Genomic DNA, 17,236 nt, shown 5'->3' on the forward strand with positions numbered 1-17,236 from the left:
CTCACCTCTCCGTCTTTGGATTCCAGCCTGAGCTCTGTCCTGCACGTGGCCTTCAGGCTGCCGGCCTCGGCGTTGATCTCGATGCCCTTGGGAGCCTCCATCACCAGCGCGCGCGTGGGCGACTCCAGCCTGCAACACAGGGGGGGAAAACATCCTGATCAGGCTGAGCTACCCCAGCCTGAAACACATGGGGAAAAACAGATCCTGATCACATCCCTGTGCTGCACCACCCTGCCCCAGCCTGCAACACAGGGGGGGAAAACATCCTGATCACATCCCTGTGCTGCACCACCCTGCAACACAGGGGGAAAACAGATCCTGATCACATCCCTGTGCTGCACCACCCTGCAACACACAGGGGAAAACAGATCCTGATCAGATCCCTGTGCTGCCCCAGCCTGCAACACACAGTGCTCACACAGCCCATGGGCTCCGTGCTCCTGCTCAGGCTGCTGTGCTGCCCCTCAGACCCTGCTGATGTGCAGGTTCTCACCTGCTTCCAGAGGAAAAGGTTCATGCATGGTACAGCACACCACAAATCTGATCTGCTCACATTCCATGCCAACTTTGCTATGCTGGGCCAAGAGAAAAGGAGCAATGAAGCCACCCCTAAGGTCAGCTGGCTCTTATTTCTGGTTCTGCTTTCTCACTAATCAGCGCTAATGGGATATCAGCAAAGCTGAGCACCTGCACAGAGGGTGCAAGTGTTTCTCTTCCTCACACCCCTGTTCAAACAGGAATTAATTAGTTCTCCTGATTTCCTACAACGTGAGGTTTGGAAGGGTTTAAGGATACAAGGAAATAAATGAAAACAATCAGGCTGAAGACCCCAAAATTTGTGGTCTCCAGTCCTAGGCTCACATCACACCAGGCATGACCATGTGCTCTGCAGAGCTTCAGCCCCTCCTAAATGTGGATACACTGCAGAGGCCTCTGACAGCCCTTTAACACAGCCCTGTTCCAGCCCTTTAACTTCAAGGTTAATGCTGTAAAGTGCAGAAGCACAAAGTTCAGCCTTTCTTGTTCATCATCCATTTTCAGTTCTTCTATTATACTTGTCTCTTTCTTATTTACAATACAGTCTCTTATTACTCTCTGTATTGCAAATGGTTATTAAAAAACAACTCTCCCTGTCTGGGAATATCCTCTCAGTTGATTTCTTCCTCATTTATTTACTGCAGGGTCACAAGATGCAGGCTGTGGTGTCCTCAGGTGAGGCAGGAGGGAGGGCTGCAGCAGGAGCTGCTCTGCTTTGCCAGTTTGGGGCTGGCAGCCCTGACCAAAGCTGGGCAGGGGCAGCCCAGCACCACCCCCAGCTCCCCTGGGCAGCTCTCAGGGTTTGCCTGCATCAGCTCTTTCTCTGCTTTCCATATATATAATCATTTGTGCATGTAAGTGTGTTCTTAAATGGACTCCTGCTGGTACTGAGACAGCATTATGGGGGACTGAGGGAATTCAGCTGTATTTATTGCAGCCAACAGCTCAATAAAGCACAGGCACAGCTCCCTCTGTGTGGCACTTTTCAAGTTACGACTTTCCCTCTCTCTGTGTCTTCATATTGCTGCTTTTTGAACACCTTTCCCTCAAGACCCCAAACTTATCCATAATTTCGTGGCTGACTTAACTAAATCTAAATTTCAGGGAGCAATTGAGGCATATGCAGCCTAAGGAATGAGTGTGGTCTCATGGTTAGGAGCCCTGTACAACCTTTCTGAGCTGCTTTTTGTTTTCTGCAGAGAAGCCACATTTTATGTAAACTTCTGATTCCTTCCTCTGCTATCACCCCTCAGCTGGCTCCTGTGTGAAGAACCTAAGGTTAAGGCTGCTGTAAATCCCTTTTTTTTTTTTCCTGACTGAATTGCAGCTTGCATGGAGGACAAAAAGCTGTCTGAGCTGTATTTTCCCTGGAGATTTCTGCCCAGGGATTCAGCACACTCTCACCCCTGGTGTACCTCACAGGCTGGTGTTTGCCCTGAGGAACAAAGCACCCTCTGCTTGCCCTAAGCCCCAGGATCTGTGCTGCAGGGTCTGGCACACATCCCTTCTGCTCCACAGGCAGGATCCTCAGGAGCAGCAGCAGAGAGCTTGGGCCAGTTAAATCATGGAGCTAAATTCACCAGAGGATGTGTCCATTTCCAGAGGATGTGTCCAAACACCAAGACAGCTGAGGTAATCTGAGGATAAAATAATTCCTAAGAACACGGCCTGGTGACTCCAGCTCTCCAGCATCTCAGTGACTCTCCAATTTCTTTGATGTCCTGGCTGTCTCAATTTATTTGTTCATCTGTTAATCTTTTAGCTCTTCTATCCACTGAGAAATAAATCTCCTAGGTACAAAACAGTGCTCAGACAGCACAGTGCAAACACACTCCTTTGCAGCAGCCCTCAATTCCTGCTCTGTGCAGGAGCAGCCCCCCTGTCCCAGACCTTCACTGGAGGGAGAGGAGAGCTGGGAAAGCTGTGGAAGTCTTGGGGGAGGATCAATAGAGGAGCTTCTTGCACATCCTGTGCACACAGATCCCCCAAACACCCAACTGAGTTAAAATTCAAGCTTTGAATAAACCACCAGTGATCAGGAGTGTCCTAGACAACATTGCCCCCAAAGTTTTATTCTCTTTCACAGGTAACAAAGTGATGGAGTTATTCTCCCTCCTCCACCTGAAGAAGTGGAATAACAGCATCTTGCAAACACTGCTGAAAACCATGTGATTTTTGGATGCATTCTAATCCATGCAGAGCTTCTTTCCTCATGGAGGCACAAAGGACCCTCTGAACAGCCCATGGTGTGATGTGAGACAAGGACACCACAACAGCCAGGGCTCTGCTGCTGCTCCATCACCCTCCTCACGGACCCCATCCCACCATCCCAAACCACAGCCTCAGACAGCTGCAATCCTGACTGACACTGATTCAACCAAACCCAACCCTTTAATGCTGAAAATACAACCTTTAGAACCTTAAAACTACAGAAATGTTTGAAAATACCAGGACAGCAAAGTGCAGCTCTTTCAATCATGAACACCTTGGTCTGCAGCCCACATGGCTTTGTGTTTGTGCTGTGGTTTGGAGCCTGGCTCTTCTCTCTCCTCCAATTTCCATATTGCTGTAAATCCATCTTTTTGGGACTCTTGTCCCAGTTTATGCTACTGTAAAGGAGAACAGGAAGGTCTTAAAAATTGTTTCCTTGGTATTTAAGGGGCATATGTTTGTAAGGGATTTCATTTGATTATTTTCTGATATCCTGAATGAATCCCTGAGCCACCTGACCATAAACCAGGAGCTGCAAAATCTATGCAAAGCCAGAGAAAGCAGCTGAGGAGTTTATGCTCTGGGGGTTTGAGCAATGTTTACTGAACACTTTCATTTGAAGCAGGCGTTTAAGAGACGCTCTGCTTTTAAACCTAATTCTGCCTTGCAGAGCAGAACCAATTTGGAGACTAATAATGAAAGAAAATGATTTAGAGATGAACAGATAATTCATTCAAAATCAACATTTGTTTTCCAGTGTGATACTCCAGAGCTTTTAGTGGGATTCCCATCTCCTGGTGAGGTGTAAGCCTGTACTTAGAGCAGTAGGCTGGAAAGGTGGCTGCATGAATATAGATTGTTTCATTATTTGCTCCTGCTCTTGAATTTTCCATCCCAGCAATTGGCACATAAGCCCTTTTTATTGACCATGGGTGCTGCTTATTTTTGCTCCAGTATTTGCAGGACTGGATTTTGACCTTTCTCCCAGAGCTGGGCAAGAAGGGTAAATGCAATGCTGTGCACAGTCACAGCTTGCTGAATTCAGCACTGAGATAAGCCACTGCCATGAAATTACTTCTCTCCCACCTGCAGTCTCCTGGGAGGTGGATGAAGAGACATTCTCCTGTCTGGGAGACTCCCCACAACTTGGGAGCTATTCCTCTGGATCCCAAGGTTTCATATAAGTCCAAAATTTTTTTTAAAAAAAAGACACAAGTAACAGGATTTTCAGAGCTATCCAAGTTCCCAAGTTCCACTTATTACAGCGGGTGTTAGCTACTTTTGAAAATCCCATTGAGCACCTAAATGCCATAACAAATCTGACCCTTAATCTCAGTTCTTAGTTCTGCAACAGAGGTAACAGCATTCCCAACTCCATGGGGAGGATGGGAAGATAAATATATTAGCAGTTGTGAAGCCTTTATATACTGCGATAACTGAGGCCAGGGAAGTCACCATGGCCAGGGATAAATGTCTGGCACGTGGATAACTGATCCTTCCCAAGCTGCTCTGCTGGGCTTGTACCTCCATCAAAAACAGTGTTAGTCCTGTTCCTCCCGCTGAGCACACTCAGCTCCAGCTCAATGGAAAATGGGAAAGGGCCTCTAAAGCCCTTCTACTCCATCCTACCACCAAAGCACCTCCTGTTTTAAAGAGAGGTGGTGGCATGTGGGCACCTCGCAGTGAACTCCTGGAAATCGATGGGAATTCTGTGTTCCTGAAAACCAATATGGAAGAAAAAAAATTTCAGTGTCATCCGTGCTTTGCTTTGGGAACTTTAGGAGTAATTTAAAGGAAATTGGTCCATGAGTTTGTATTGTGGTTCCAGAGAAAGGCATTCACTTGGAAAGATCATTATTTACCCAGATTTTTAGTTTTCATTTCCTTCATCATAAACATTAATCACCTCAGCACCATGGAATCTATTTCCTTCTTGTCCCTCCCCTCACCCCCTCCAGGACAATGCATGAACAGCCTTTTGAATTTTGGGAAAAAAGGAGGGTATTAAAGATGTTCAGGCAGTATCACCTGAAGTTGGAGGCTGTTGATGTTCTTCCAATATAGTGAGCATAATTCTGTTAAAAAGTTAAATTTAATGTAGATAGTTCAGGGGGAAGATTTGCCCAGGTCCAGCACTGATGCAAACATGATTTGCAATCTGTGCCTTGCACCAAAGGCTACAGCAGAGGAGAGGGATGAGCCTAAATATGTGAAAGGAGCTCCTGTGAGCTGAGGACCTCCTGCTGCCACTTTATAATTGTTCTCATTTCTTTCTTATTCTCATTTTTTCTTTTTTTTCCTTTTTAACTAGGAATGGCCTCAAGCTTCAGAATTCCTTGTCCCCACAAGGGGCTTTTTCTGTGTGGGACACAAATGCTGCTTGCAGTATGGAAATGGGAAGAGAAGTTCATGCACAGGAGGTGAGGAGCATATGATGCAGCGGTGTGGTAACAGGAGCTAATTTAATTTTGCTTAGAAACCTCTGGACTGAGAATAGAGCATGTATTACTGCAGCTGTAGCCCATTACCTCTAATGACTCTAATTATTTTTTATGGTATCCATCTGACCAGCCATAAGATTCACGTTGAGCATAAAATTAGCCAATGTTAGCGCCGTGCCTGCTTCTATCTCATACAATTGGTAAATAATTTCAGCAAGTAAACATGGAGCTCCATCAATTTGGTGGTAATGAACCGGCTTCTTCAGCTGAAATTTGTTTTCAATTTTAACTCCCTTGTTTCAATGAAATCAATGGGATCACCCATTCCCAGTGACTTAGACTTCTGACTTCATTATTTCTGTGTTATCTCATATATGTCAACTCCTAAAACAAAACACAATGCTTGTCTCCCTATTAACAGGAAGTTAATTAAGTTTTACTGAATTGCAAAGAAGCCATGCTTAGTTTCTATTTTTAGAATGCCTATAAGTGTTTTTTTATTATTGTTTTAAATTGTCTTTACTTGTATTGGAACAGAAAAATGTTTAGAAGGAGGAACAACAGGTTGAGCCTTGACTAACCTGGCGGAAACCTCAACTGAAAATAAGTTCAAGCAAAGTTTTGTCTCTGCCCTGAGCTCTCCCCTTCATCACTAGAATTCCTTCCCACTGGTATTGTCATTTCATGGCAAAAACATAGGCTAAAAAATGGCAAGATCAGCGAGTCTAATATAAAGCAGGAAAGATAAAAAAAGGGAGCTGGCCTTGGTACATCAGACCCAGAGGTTAAAATCCAAAGGATTTTAAATGCACAATGTCTTTTCCTGAGACACCATGATTTTGACAAAATATGACCTAAGTGGCACAATACAAAAGCAGCAAGCACTCTGAGAGCTTACAGAAGAGATCATCACTAATAAGAAAATATGTATCCCTGTTATTTATTGCCTAGCATTGACATAAATCTTGTTTTCAATTACATGCTAATGAAGCACACCAATTACTGTTTGAATAGGGACATCTGATTACAGTCTCAATCAACAGAAATAAATCTTGCTTATGGAACGTTTCCAGGGTATTTTCTTTAGAAACATTAATTAGAGAAGTAAACAAGGATATATTATTATCATGTCATCCAATTGTAAATCCTGCCTATCACTGTAAATACTGGTTAGTCTGACAGTGTGCATCACCACAGTTTCCAGTGTTTATGCTGCAAATCTAATGAGTGACAATTCCAGTGCAGCCATAATCTGAAAGAGATTGTTATGGCTTCGGGTCCAAAACCTTATGCAATTTATAATGTAATACACTGAACAGTAAATGAAAATTATTTTAGCTATCTCCACGAACCACAGGTAATTCCCAAGCAAAACCCACCTAAATCTGTCAGAGACCTGACAGGTGCAGAGGTCTAATGATGCTTTATTGGAAATTACAGTTTTCTAATTGAGTTAGAGACAAGTCTGGTTCAAATGGCAGGGGGTGCAACAAATTTTCTCATCTGTGTTTGAGCAACACAGATGCTGAAGAGATTTTGTACAAAGCTGAGTCAAGAGAAAGATAAAAAGGAGTTGAAAATTACCCTTGTGCTAACTTTGTAAGCTTCACTGTTTCCTTGGATAGGGAACCTTGTGTTTACAACTTTTCTTTCTTCTTTTTTTAAATAGAGCTCTTACAGCTTCGAGGAATGCTTCATCACCAGCACAGTAATAAATCTGCTGCTGGTTTTGGTAACTTCATCTCAGAGCCCAATGGACCAGTTTATGTATTTTTCACCCAGTTTGAGTTATGGGTCCTGTGCTTAGTGAACTTTTCCTGAAGAGAGCTGATGCTAAAACAATATTCTTCTGACCATGTAATGGACATATCTTATTATCCACAACTCTGTGAAAAGGGCTAACTAAAGCAGTGAAACCATCACAGAGGAGGGCAAAACCAGCATCAGGAAGATGCTCAGCTAAATTAAAAGAAGATTTGAGAAGATCCAGACAAATGAGTAATCAGAGGAGTTTGTAGGGATGGTATTGTCTTGCAGCACCAAGCAGGTGAGAACCAGCTTTCCTCCTCCCTCCAAAAAAATCCCATTCCTCAGCAAGAGGAGAGGTTTGAACATATGGATCCTCCCACCACACTGCAAATCCCCTGCTGCAGTCTTCCAGTACACTTTGCACTAGCTGAGGCTGATTCAGAGCACTAAAAAGCAGCAAAACTAGGAAAACACGGAACAGTCAAAATACAACTGTAAATTCCTTGTGATTGCCTTCCATGCTACAGCACAGGCATTGCTGAAGGCAAGGTAATTATCTAAAGTTGTCTTAAATGTCTTATGGTAGTTTTGTTTTTTGTTTTACATTTAAAATAATTTCTGGAATAGTTTAGCAGAAGCCAAATATAGTATTTATAAGACAAAACCTGAGATCAAGAAGATTATATCAAATTAATCTAGGGAGAAAAATGACTGTGTAATACTACTGAGATCTAGTTTCATTATGAACCGGAGAAGTGGTGAAGGGCAGAGATTGTCTAAGAAAAAAAGTGCAAGATTAATGTTCAATGAAGTGGAGGTATGGCTGAGAAAATTAAAATCATCTGGATAATTAAAAAATTCTGTTGCTTATAAATCAAGGAGGGAAATTATCATAGAAATTGGGAGATAGTTGAACACCATGCGTGGTAAATACAGATGTGGTTTAAAAAGATGATGCATTTAAGCAGACAGAGAAGGGATTCAGAGATGTAAAAATAATTATTCTGATTTTAAGTGCAGAGATGACTGCAACATCCCTCTCCTCACCTGGGCTGGCCCAGCTTCCAGCCTTCACTGACGAGCTGGGACAGCCAGAGCCATCCATGTGCTGAGTGGTGGGAACAGCCAGAACTGAGACAGAAAATGGCATTATCACAAGAAAGCTGAGCTCTGACCAAGGCTCAGGGCTGCTGATGCCACTGGCTGGCACCTGAGAGCCCATAATTATTTTTATTACAAACACCTGACCACAGCTCCTTGGACATTTGCATAGACCAGGTCAAAACTCCTCAAATAACAGTCTGGAAATTTTTTCATGGCTAACAGTCTGGAAATTTCTTCAAGTCTGATCTGTGTGTGGTAACCAGGGGGTTTGGCATTGCAGTATGACTGTGCCTCTGATCCCACTGCTCACAGCCTCCCAAACCAGGGCTACACATCCTCATCTACCTAAACCACCCATTTATTTTGCTTATTATGTAAGTTCTTGCAATAAATTAAAACAAATGGAAAGAAAATAAATTCCTCCTCCTGTTGGCTGCACTAACGACCAGGCTCATTTCACACACAGAGAGAAATAATTACTTTTCATGTTACCATAATTGCCTAAACCACAAATGCATTTTTTAAGAAACAAAGGTTGGGCTGGTGTAAGTTTCTAATTACAGGTTGAAAGCTTCTAATTAAAAGGCATAAATTGGAAGGAACCCTTTCAAGCAGAATTGCAGAAGAAGCTGCTAAGATTGGGTATTAGCTTGATGCACTGTCACCGTGCCGGGGGGAGAAAAAGAAACAGAAATCAAATGTTGTGGCTCTTCCTTGGGGCCACTGACACTTTGCTACCCAATGTCTCACCAAGTGCTGCCCCAGGGACACAGAGGAGATGAACACATCACAGAGGAGGCTGCAGGGCCACATTTCACAGCAACCCTGAGCCACTGGCACAGGGACAGCGATGCTGAACCAGAGGGAACAGTTCAGGCTTCAATCAGCTTTTTCCTGAAGTTTATACAGGCTGCTGCATGGTGGCAGGAGGACAAAACCATCTGAGTTAGGCTAAAATGATAAAACACCATGAAAATATGGGTACTTGAGTTTATCCAAAACGTGCTGGATAAACAATTTGTATTTGTTAATATACACTGGACATGGGGCGGCTGTCATGTGCAGTCAGCAGCTGGATGAAATTGGGCCCAATCTCTGCCACTTTCATGATTTGCTCTTCTGCTTTACTCTGAAAGAAGTCAGCATGATGCAAATGCTTTATCTTATTCTCCTGTTTTCCAGAGTGTTGAAAAATCCTGCAGGGCAGACCAGCACGCCATCCCTGCCAGAGAAATTGCTTTCCTGTGATAACCCACACTCCAATGAGAGGATTACTGGCAGGGGTGCAGCACTATGCAAATATTGCACTCATGAGCATCAGCCTTTGCGTGCAGTCTCCTGCATCAGAACTGCTTGAGGAAGAGATGTCGATCTGGATTTTCATTTTAAAATTACTTTTGAAGTTTGTCTGCCCATGGGGTTTCCACCTGCTGTTTGGTCAGCAATAAAGCAAAAGGGTCAGGTGGATTAAAATGTCACATGGATATTGCTCAGGTTCAGCCTCCAGCACTCACTGCAGTGATGATTTACTCTTTCTCCTCTCTGCTGATTTATTCTATTCCTTCTAAAAAGACTGGCATTAATAGTAAATCACTTACAACGAGAAATACAGAGATAACAAAGCTAAAAAGGATTTGAAATGGCAGAATAAAAAAAACTGCTGAAAAAAAAATTTAAAAAGGTGTGTCTTTGTGCATCATCTACTCAGTGGCGATACCCTTTGGAAACATGTACACACTTTCCTAAGTGGATTTGAAGAGCTTATTTAGCATGACAAATTGGCTACAACCTAATGGGTATTTCTGAAAACCCATTCATGGACCTGCAGACACTCACATTGCCGTGGCATATCCATTCATTGTACAGTCAATTTATAATGATTCCACCAAATTAAATCTTTATTAACAAACTTATTGACTCTGGCTTTGACTTATTGTCCCCCCTTTTAATTAACTGCAGTAATGAGACAAGCAGCATCCAACATAACAAACATTTTGTTTAAAACCTGCCATTTATTTCAAGCAGCTCCACTAAAAATGAAGGCTGAATTGCTATTTGCTAAATGTCAATTTTCACACTCTGTTGAACCTTTTCTGAAGGCTGTCAACCACAAATCTGCAGTCATCTTTTCCCCTCTGATCAGAGCTATATAGAGCATATAACAGCTTTTCAGTTACTTTTCATTTTTATGCAGAAAATATACCATTTTCTGTTCCCAGTATATTAAAAAAAAATTGTAAATGTGCATAAATTGTAAATGTAAAGGGATGCATATGCCAAGGTTGTGGCCTCTTTCACAGTCACAGGTTACACCAGCAATGTGGTTCCATGTCTGGGGCACAGAAATGATCCAGACTCCTCAAATCCAGCCCATTACCATGCAACAATACTGCACCATCCTCTTTTATAAAGTGCTGGGCTCCTGCTCACAGTTGGGGAGATGTTTCCCCCTCCAGATCACTCATTGACAGCCTTGTTTTAGGAGGAATTCTAAAATAAAGCCAAGGAATGGGCAAGACCACCACGGACAGAGAGCCCAGGGCTCCTCCTGGTGAGATTTTTGGCACAGAGGAGTTTGGAAGGGCAATGGGAGGAAGGAGGAGCATTTGAACAAAGTCAGGCTCAAAGCTCTTTGGTAGTGTAGAACAGAAAATCTTACAGCTCTTTGAGATTTCCAACTAATTTCTTGCTTTCAAATATGCTAAAGAAAATAGGTTGGGAAATGGTGGAGAGAAGAAAATAAAGGAGTTGTGTGGGAGGGTGGAGGGAGGAAAAGGAGCAGAGAGATAAAGAGATCAGGAAAAATAAAAGCCCAACTTACTGAAAATGGGAGTATAGAGATGTCTCCAAAGGGACTACTTTAATTTAGGGAAGAGGATGTTTTGCAAATTCTTAACATCAATTTATTTTCAGCTAAAACCAAAACTGTTTTCTATTTATCTTTTGCACATAATCACTCCTGAGTAAAACACGCATTCAGAGGTAAGGCCTGGCGATCCTTCAAGACAGATGTGCCTGATGATATTTTTCTGATCTGCAGGAGAGACTATTGAGCTTGGTGGTGGCAATTCACCCTTTGCTGGGAGCTGGCCCTACTGGCATGAACCCACCTCTTCTGGGCAGGGAAATCCCTGTCCTGCTTCACCTGGGAGCTGTGAAGCCCTGCTGCTCACAGCTGTGTGTCTCCAGAAGCTCTGTATCCTTTCTCTGCCTCTCCTTTTGCTGGTTTTGGTGTTCCAAGGTGCTGCTGCTCTGAGTTGTTGACCTTGTTCATTTTAAGGCATTGAAACCCGTTCTCCTGCTCCTTGGGCCAACCACAGCAAAATGAGATTATGTTCAACATTTCTTGACTCTTGCAAGGTTCCTTCCATCCTTCCTTGGCCAAGTCTGCCTTTTGACTGTAACAACCTCCCCAGGATGTCTCTTTAGCAGGTAACAAAGACAATTCCAGTTCCTAATGGAAGAGGTCAAATGGAGGTGAAGTGAAATAGATTAAAAACCAAAAAAGAACTGATGCCAGAAAAGCTGCTGCACCACTCAGTGGCATAACTCCTTTCTAGAACAGGTTTTTGGCTGTGATTTTCAATTCATTTTGCACTATTTTATTTTGATTTGAAAAAGGCAGCCAGGTAGCAGAACTGGCTTTGTGGCTGAATCTGGGATTCAATTTCCAGCCCTGAGATTGTCTCTTTGTGACCACATCCAGTGGTTCCCTGCAGCCTGGTGGGGAGGGCTCAGCACATCCCAGGAGGAAGAATTCTCCCCAAAACAGCAAACTGAAACAGAAATGTCTTTGCTGCTGATTTGCCCTATTATCCAAGCCAACTCATTGGAAAACTTTCTCTCAGAATGCCCCCTCTGCTGCAAAGCACAGTCCTGAGCCATCACCTCCACAAGGAACTTCAGCAGATGGTCCTGTGGGGTGGGAATGGCCCCAAGTGCACAGATCTCACCCCAAGGACTGCCCTTGAAAGAACTCAGTGGAGTTACCTTGGGAACGCAACAAGAGAAAGGAAATTGGACCTTAAAATCAACCTTAATTCTCCCTTTGTACAGCCAAACATAATAATAATAATAATAACAATAATAGTAACAACAACAACAGCGACGAAGAAAAACTGCAAGAGAAAAAAAAAGAATTATGGGTGGATTTTATGGTCTTAGAAACCAAAAACGATCAAAGCTGCAAGGTATAATTTTTTTTTTCCTGGAATGCCTTACTTTTTCTGAATTGCCTGCACACTCATGGCACCTCTCAGCAGTCACATTAACACTATTGATTGTCTGCTTGGTAGGTAACAGGAGGAAAAATAAAACAGGCAAGAACTTAACTCTGTTCAGATTCCTCCAGTGCAACTGGAATGTGGATAATTTTTTTATGGGTGATCATCACTTTTAAAACCTTCCCAGTGAAAATTCCTGCTGTGGTTTTCCTCTGTGTCAGTAACCAAAGCCACCCAGCCAGGCAGGGCAGGAGTTGGAGCCTTCCAGCTCCTCAAAATGCTGGGGTGTTCTGTTCTTTGAGGGAAAGGCTGTGAGAAATGTCTTAATTTCTGCCTTTTAGAGCTGTCAACCCTCTAGGTTTATAAAGGCTCCAAGCCAAGGCTGGCCTGTCACCCCCCTGGTGACTGCATCCCACCCCATGGCCCTGCAGCCAGGAGTGGATATTCCAGCTCCAGAACAGGGAATCCTGTCCCCACTTGCTGGTCCCAAGGAATTGAGAACATTTGTTCTCATAAACCCAATAAGAATATTTGTTCTTATAAACCCAATAAGAATATTTGTTCTTATAGACCAAATAAAACCCAGACAATGGTTCCTGAGTCCCACCACACAGGACCGTCAATAGAAAGTGACCCTGGCTGAACAGGAATGGAGAGAGAAACAGCTGCCTCTTACAAAACCTGGAAATTCCCAAATAATTACTTCTCTCTCCTTCAGACATTAAGTTCACTGCAGCTCTTCCCTCCATCTTATTCCAGTTATTCTTGAAGTCCTTTTCCCCCCTGTATTCTGCCATAGAGCAACTCCCCAGGAGTAAACACCATTTGCTGTTACCCTAAAAATGCACATTTGCCATTTTTAGTTTATAGGTGATGACAGTAATGGAGTACCCAGGGTGAAACCACTGAAACCACAAAACCCCCCAAAACAGAGTAAACATCCTCTGCTCTCCAAAAGAGCTCATTGAAACCACTTCATTCCAGCTGCTCCTGCGGAGGGTGAGGCAGGAGCTGCAGAGCTGAGCTGCTCCAGTGGGAACTCAAGGGAAATATAGTTTGGATAATAGGAAAAAGTTTTTTACAGAAAGGGTGATAAAGTTCTGGAATGCTCTGCCTGGGGAGGTGGTGGAGTCACCATCCCTGGGTGTGTTTACAAAGCCTGGATGTGGCACTCACTGGGTGCCAGGGTTGAGTTGAGGTGTTGGGGCTGGGTTGGACTCGATCTTTAAGGTCTCTTCCAACTCAGTGATTCTGTGTGAATTCTGTGAATTTTGGGAACACCTGCCAGGGCTGCTGGGCACAGCTCTGCCCCCATGGATGGGTGTGAAATGAAACCTGAGAAAGGTTTTAGCCAGCAATGCTGACTTCACTCCTAGCACACTTCCACCTCATCCTGAGTGTCTTTATCTCTGTAAAGGATATCTTCTAAAAAGCTTAAAGCACATCCTGCCAGTCATGCTGCTTTAACTTTACTGCTCTAGTTAGAGGTGTAATGTGGGGAGAGCTTAAAGAGATATAACTGGACAGGTCTGTTTTAATTGTTCCCACCAGACCTGTGCTCCGTGACCTTGGACATCTACAGAGCCATAAATATGAGCTTTGATTGCTGTTCCCATAGTGACTGGCAGGAGAACACAGCGGAGGCTGGACTAGCATTGCTTCAAGCAGGCAAGCAGCAACTGGAAATCATTAAGTTCAGAGGCTCTGGGGACACTAATGTCACTGCAGGCCAGCCAACCTGGAAGATAAACATTGCTGGGCACTGTGAAAATGATTTTTCTATTTGCTTTCCACTGAGAGAGTGAACTAGGCTACACTTTAGGCACTAGGCATGGCAAATGAGACTGTGAGCTCTTCTGAGGCAATTTTACCAGTGCCTTCTGCTGCTGGAGGTGTCAGAGGCACCAGTGGGGCCTGTCAGGCTTGTGCTGAGAGCACTGAGTGCTGAGGAGCACAGCAGCAGGCATGGCTGATCCATGGGGAATATTTCCACCTGGAACAAGACACATGAGAGGCTGAACCACCCAAATCTGCAGGGCAGCAGGATTGTCCCTGCTCCGTGCCAAAGCCAGCATGGTTATTTCTGTACCATTCTGCACTGTGCGCTGAGGGCTGTCAGGGAGTTTGGTGTGGGAATGGGGCACCTCTGGCATCCCATGGATTGAGGGAGAGGAATGCAGACTGCCCTGCAGCTGCAACACCCAGCTCTTACTTTCCCTGTGCTGTGAATTCACAGCACAAACAGAGTTCAAATAGCTCTAAACCCTCCTATTTCAATAGAAGGAATGGTAGAGTTTCAGGAAAAACACAGGCACGTGCTGGTGGCCTGAGCACGTATAAAAGCAGCTCAGGAATATTTGTACTGGCCGAGGGCAGAGCAGGAAAAGCTGAGCTGAGCTAATGGCAGCTCTGCTCAGCCCACAGGTGATGGGGCACTGCCTGTCCACCCTCACAGCTTCCTCAGCTCCCCAGGGCCCCACACATCACAGCAGAAGGGAAATCGCACAGGGGCAAATCCAGCATCACCAACAGATCCCTCCCTCAAAGTTAAAACCCTCACAAATACAACAGCTTCACCCTCTCTGGGAGTATGTTCAGGTTTGGAATGGAAAATACCTCTTCTGTCAACCAAGATAGATCAGTAATTACTCAGAAGGGAAGCAACACCAACTCTACCCATCCACACACTTTGCACACCCTCCAAACTCTCCAATTTACATATTGAAACTCTTCTGAGTTTGGCATCATGTCAACTTTAATGCCAACAGAAGACAGATAAGCCCATAAAGCAACAAGTCCAAGGCATCACTTCTCCCTTACCACATACAGCACTTAGACATATTTGCATAGATCTGTTAGAAAAGCAGGGTAATGCTGACATGTTTTGAAGCCAAGATTACATGGTTTTTTATGAGAAGTTTGGTGGCATGCCACAGGGAGACACTGCACTGTTCTCATGGGATAATTGATCATCCCAGTCTCTTCTCCATGCCTCAGCCTTTCACTGAAAGTAGATCCCATCATTTTTCAAGTAGCTGAGTCAGATTTGCAATGTCTGCACATTCTTATACTGACCACAAGCACTTAAAGCATCAGCTATTTCATTTTTTCTGCATTTGATTCCTCTATTTTTCTTTTCCTAGTTTGCAGAAAATGCCAGAAATGTCCAATTCTTTTTTTAAAATTACCAGCTTGTAACCCCTTGATAATTTATATAGTATGGACAATCCTATTTGGAAAAATCAAGGATTAAAAACATTAATCTCTCAGGTGCTCAAACATCTTCAGTTACTTCTTGAAATACAGACTAATAATTATTATTGCCTCCTCTTCTTTACTCTTAATCCATCTCTCAGAAAGTGCACTTTTTGAACTGTAGAAAATGACTCTTTTAAGAGGAATTTTGCATTTTTCTGACTGCAGCAAACCATATGGAGAGTGGCTGACGGGTCCTGATGGATAACAAACACACCAGCAGCTTCCCAGAATACTTATCTCTGAAAAGAAGGGAGCTCTGCACAAGTGGCCTGGGTAGCTCCATAAATCAATGCCACACCATTAATTCCTGACAGACACTAAAAAATTAAGGGATGGTCAATTTTAAGTATTGGCCCTGCATAAGTCTTGCAGTTGCTCTTTCAGGAGAGCCATAATCTCCATGTGAGAAGCAAGAGAACCATTATGGTAATTTCAGTCTGGCTTTTGAAGGCTGATTTTGCTTTTCATTGCTTTCAAAGTGCAGCCAGATGTTGCTTTTGTTTATACTGAGCTTTGTTTTTTTCCCCCTGGAAATTCAAACCAAAGGCAGCAATTATTTTGCTGTAGAATTGTTTATTGTGGGACAATTCCTCTGGCAGGTTGGCCACTGCTGGAACCTCCCACAGCCTGGCCAGACACTGAGGGAATTGTGCTTTGCTTCACTGGGAAACTGGGAGCTGGCATCCAGCTGGAGGAGAGCTTCCTAAAGAGATGGTTATGAAACCAACACTCTCTTTGGTATTGCATGGACACTTTGACAGACTGTGTGAGTCACAGAAACACTTTTCATGTGGCTCTGAGCACCTCTGCCTGCAGAGCTCCCATTTCCCTGGCAGTGATTCCCCTTTCAAGTCACATCAACTCACAAGGTCTGATGCAACATCATTGAAAATGTGCATGTGTTTATCAGAGGTTACAGCATAAAATATGCAGCCACCTTCAAATATATTTCAGTCTGTGACAGCAAGCAGAGTGACTGAATATATGTCAGAGGTTTATGATGAACTCTGAAGTGTCTTCATTTAAAAGGCAGCATCCTTTTTTTATAGGCATCCTTTATTGCTTGATTTATTCTTTCTATCTGTAACTAACCTCTAGACTCATAGATTTAGACTCCTGGTGTGATGTTGTTTGAATGCTGTGCACCTCAGAGCTCTGCAAAACCTTCTGACATATTCATTGCTTGGTCCTCTCTCAGTGTTCAGCACAATGCCAAGGGATGGAGAGATTAAATGGTGCCCTACTGCTCAACTGAGAACCCATAAAATCAACATATTTAGTGGGTGTTATAGAAAATTTGTCACATGCTAAGCAGGCAAGAACAGGAAAGGAACTAGGAGAGATTTAGTGTTCCATTTTCCATCTCTTTAGCAGTATTGCCCTTGATGTTTTCTGTAAGACTTTGTTGGTTTTTTTTGTAAAGGATTAAGCAGTGGTGGAGATGAGGAACTGAGTCTAAGTAAACAACCAAATATTCTCTTCTTGATAGAATCAGTTTGATCCCACACAGATAAAACAGCATTTTTGGAAGTATGCAGAGCACAGATGGGCCAAGGCCCAGGCTAAAGCAGCTTCCAGGTCTCAGGACTGAATTCAGGTGTTAGGTTGTTTCCAGATGTGCAGTTCCTGCAGGAACACATGCAGTGTGGTTGCACACAGTGTGACTGCAAGCACACATTTCCAATAATACCTTTTGAGTCGTTAGAGAGCGAA

General features: G+C 43.6%; 1 protein-coding gene across 15 annotated transcripts in view; it reads right to left on the reverse strand.

Annotated features, from left to right (window-relative positions):
- Positions 1 to 17,236, reverse strand: part of SGCD (sarcoglycan delta) — a 492,080-nt gene that overhangs the window by 10,329 nt on the left and 464,515 nt on the right. For all 15 annotated transcript variants that reach the window (XM_064724715.1, XM_064724711.1, XM_064724714.1 and 12 more), the window contains one exon: positions 6 to 129. In XM_064724715.1, the coding sequence (XP_064580785.1) occupies positions 6 to 129 (124 nt within the window). The remainder of the gene's footprint in view (positions 1 to 5; positions 130 to 17,236) is intronic.

Source organism: Zonotrichia leucophrys, chromosome 13 (genome assembly GCF_028769735.1).
Source record: "Zonotrichia leucophrys gambelii isolate GWCS_2022_RI chromosome 13, RI_Zleu_2.0, whole genome shotgun sequence".
Taxonomy (NCBI): Eukaryota; Metazoa; Chordata; class Aves; order Passeriformes; family Passerellidae; genus Zonotrichia; species Zonotrichia leucophrys.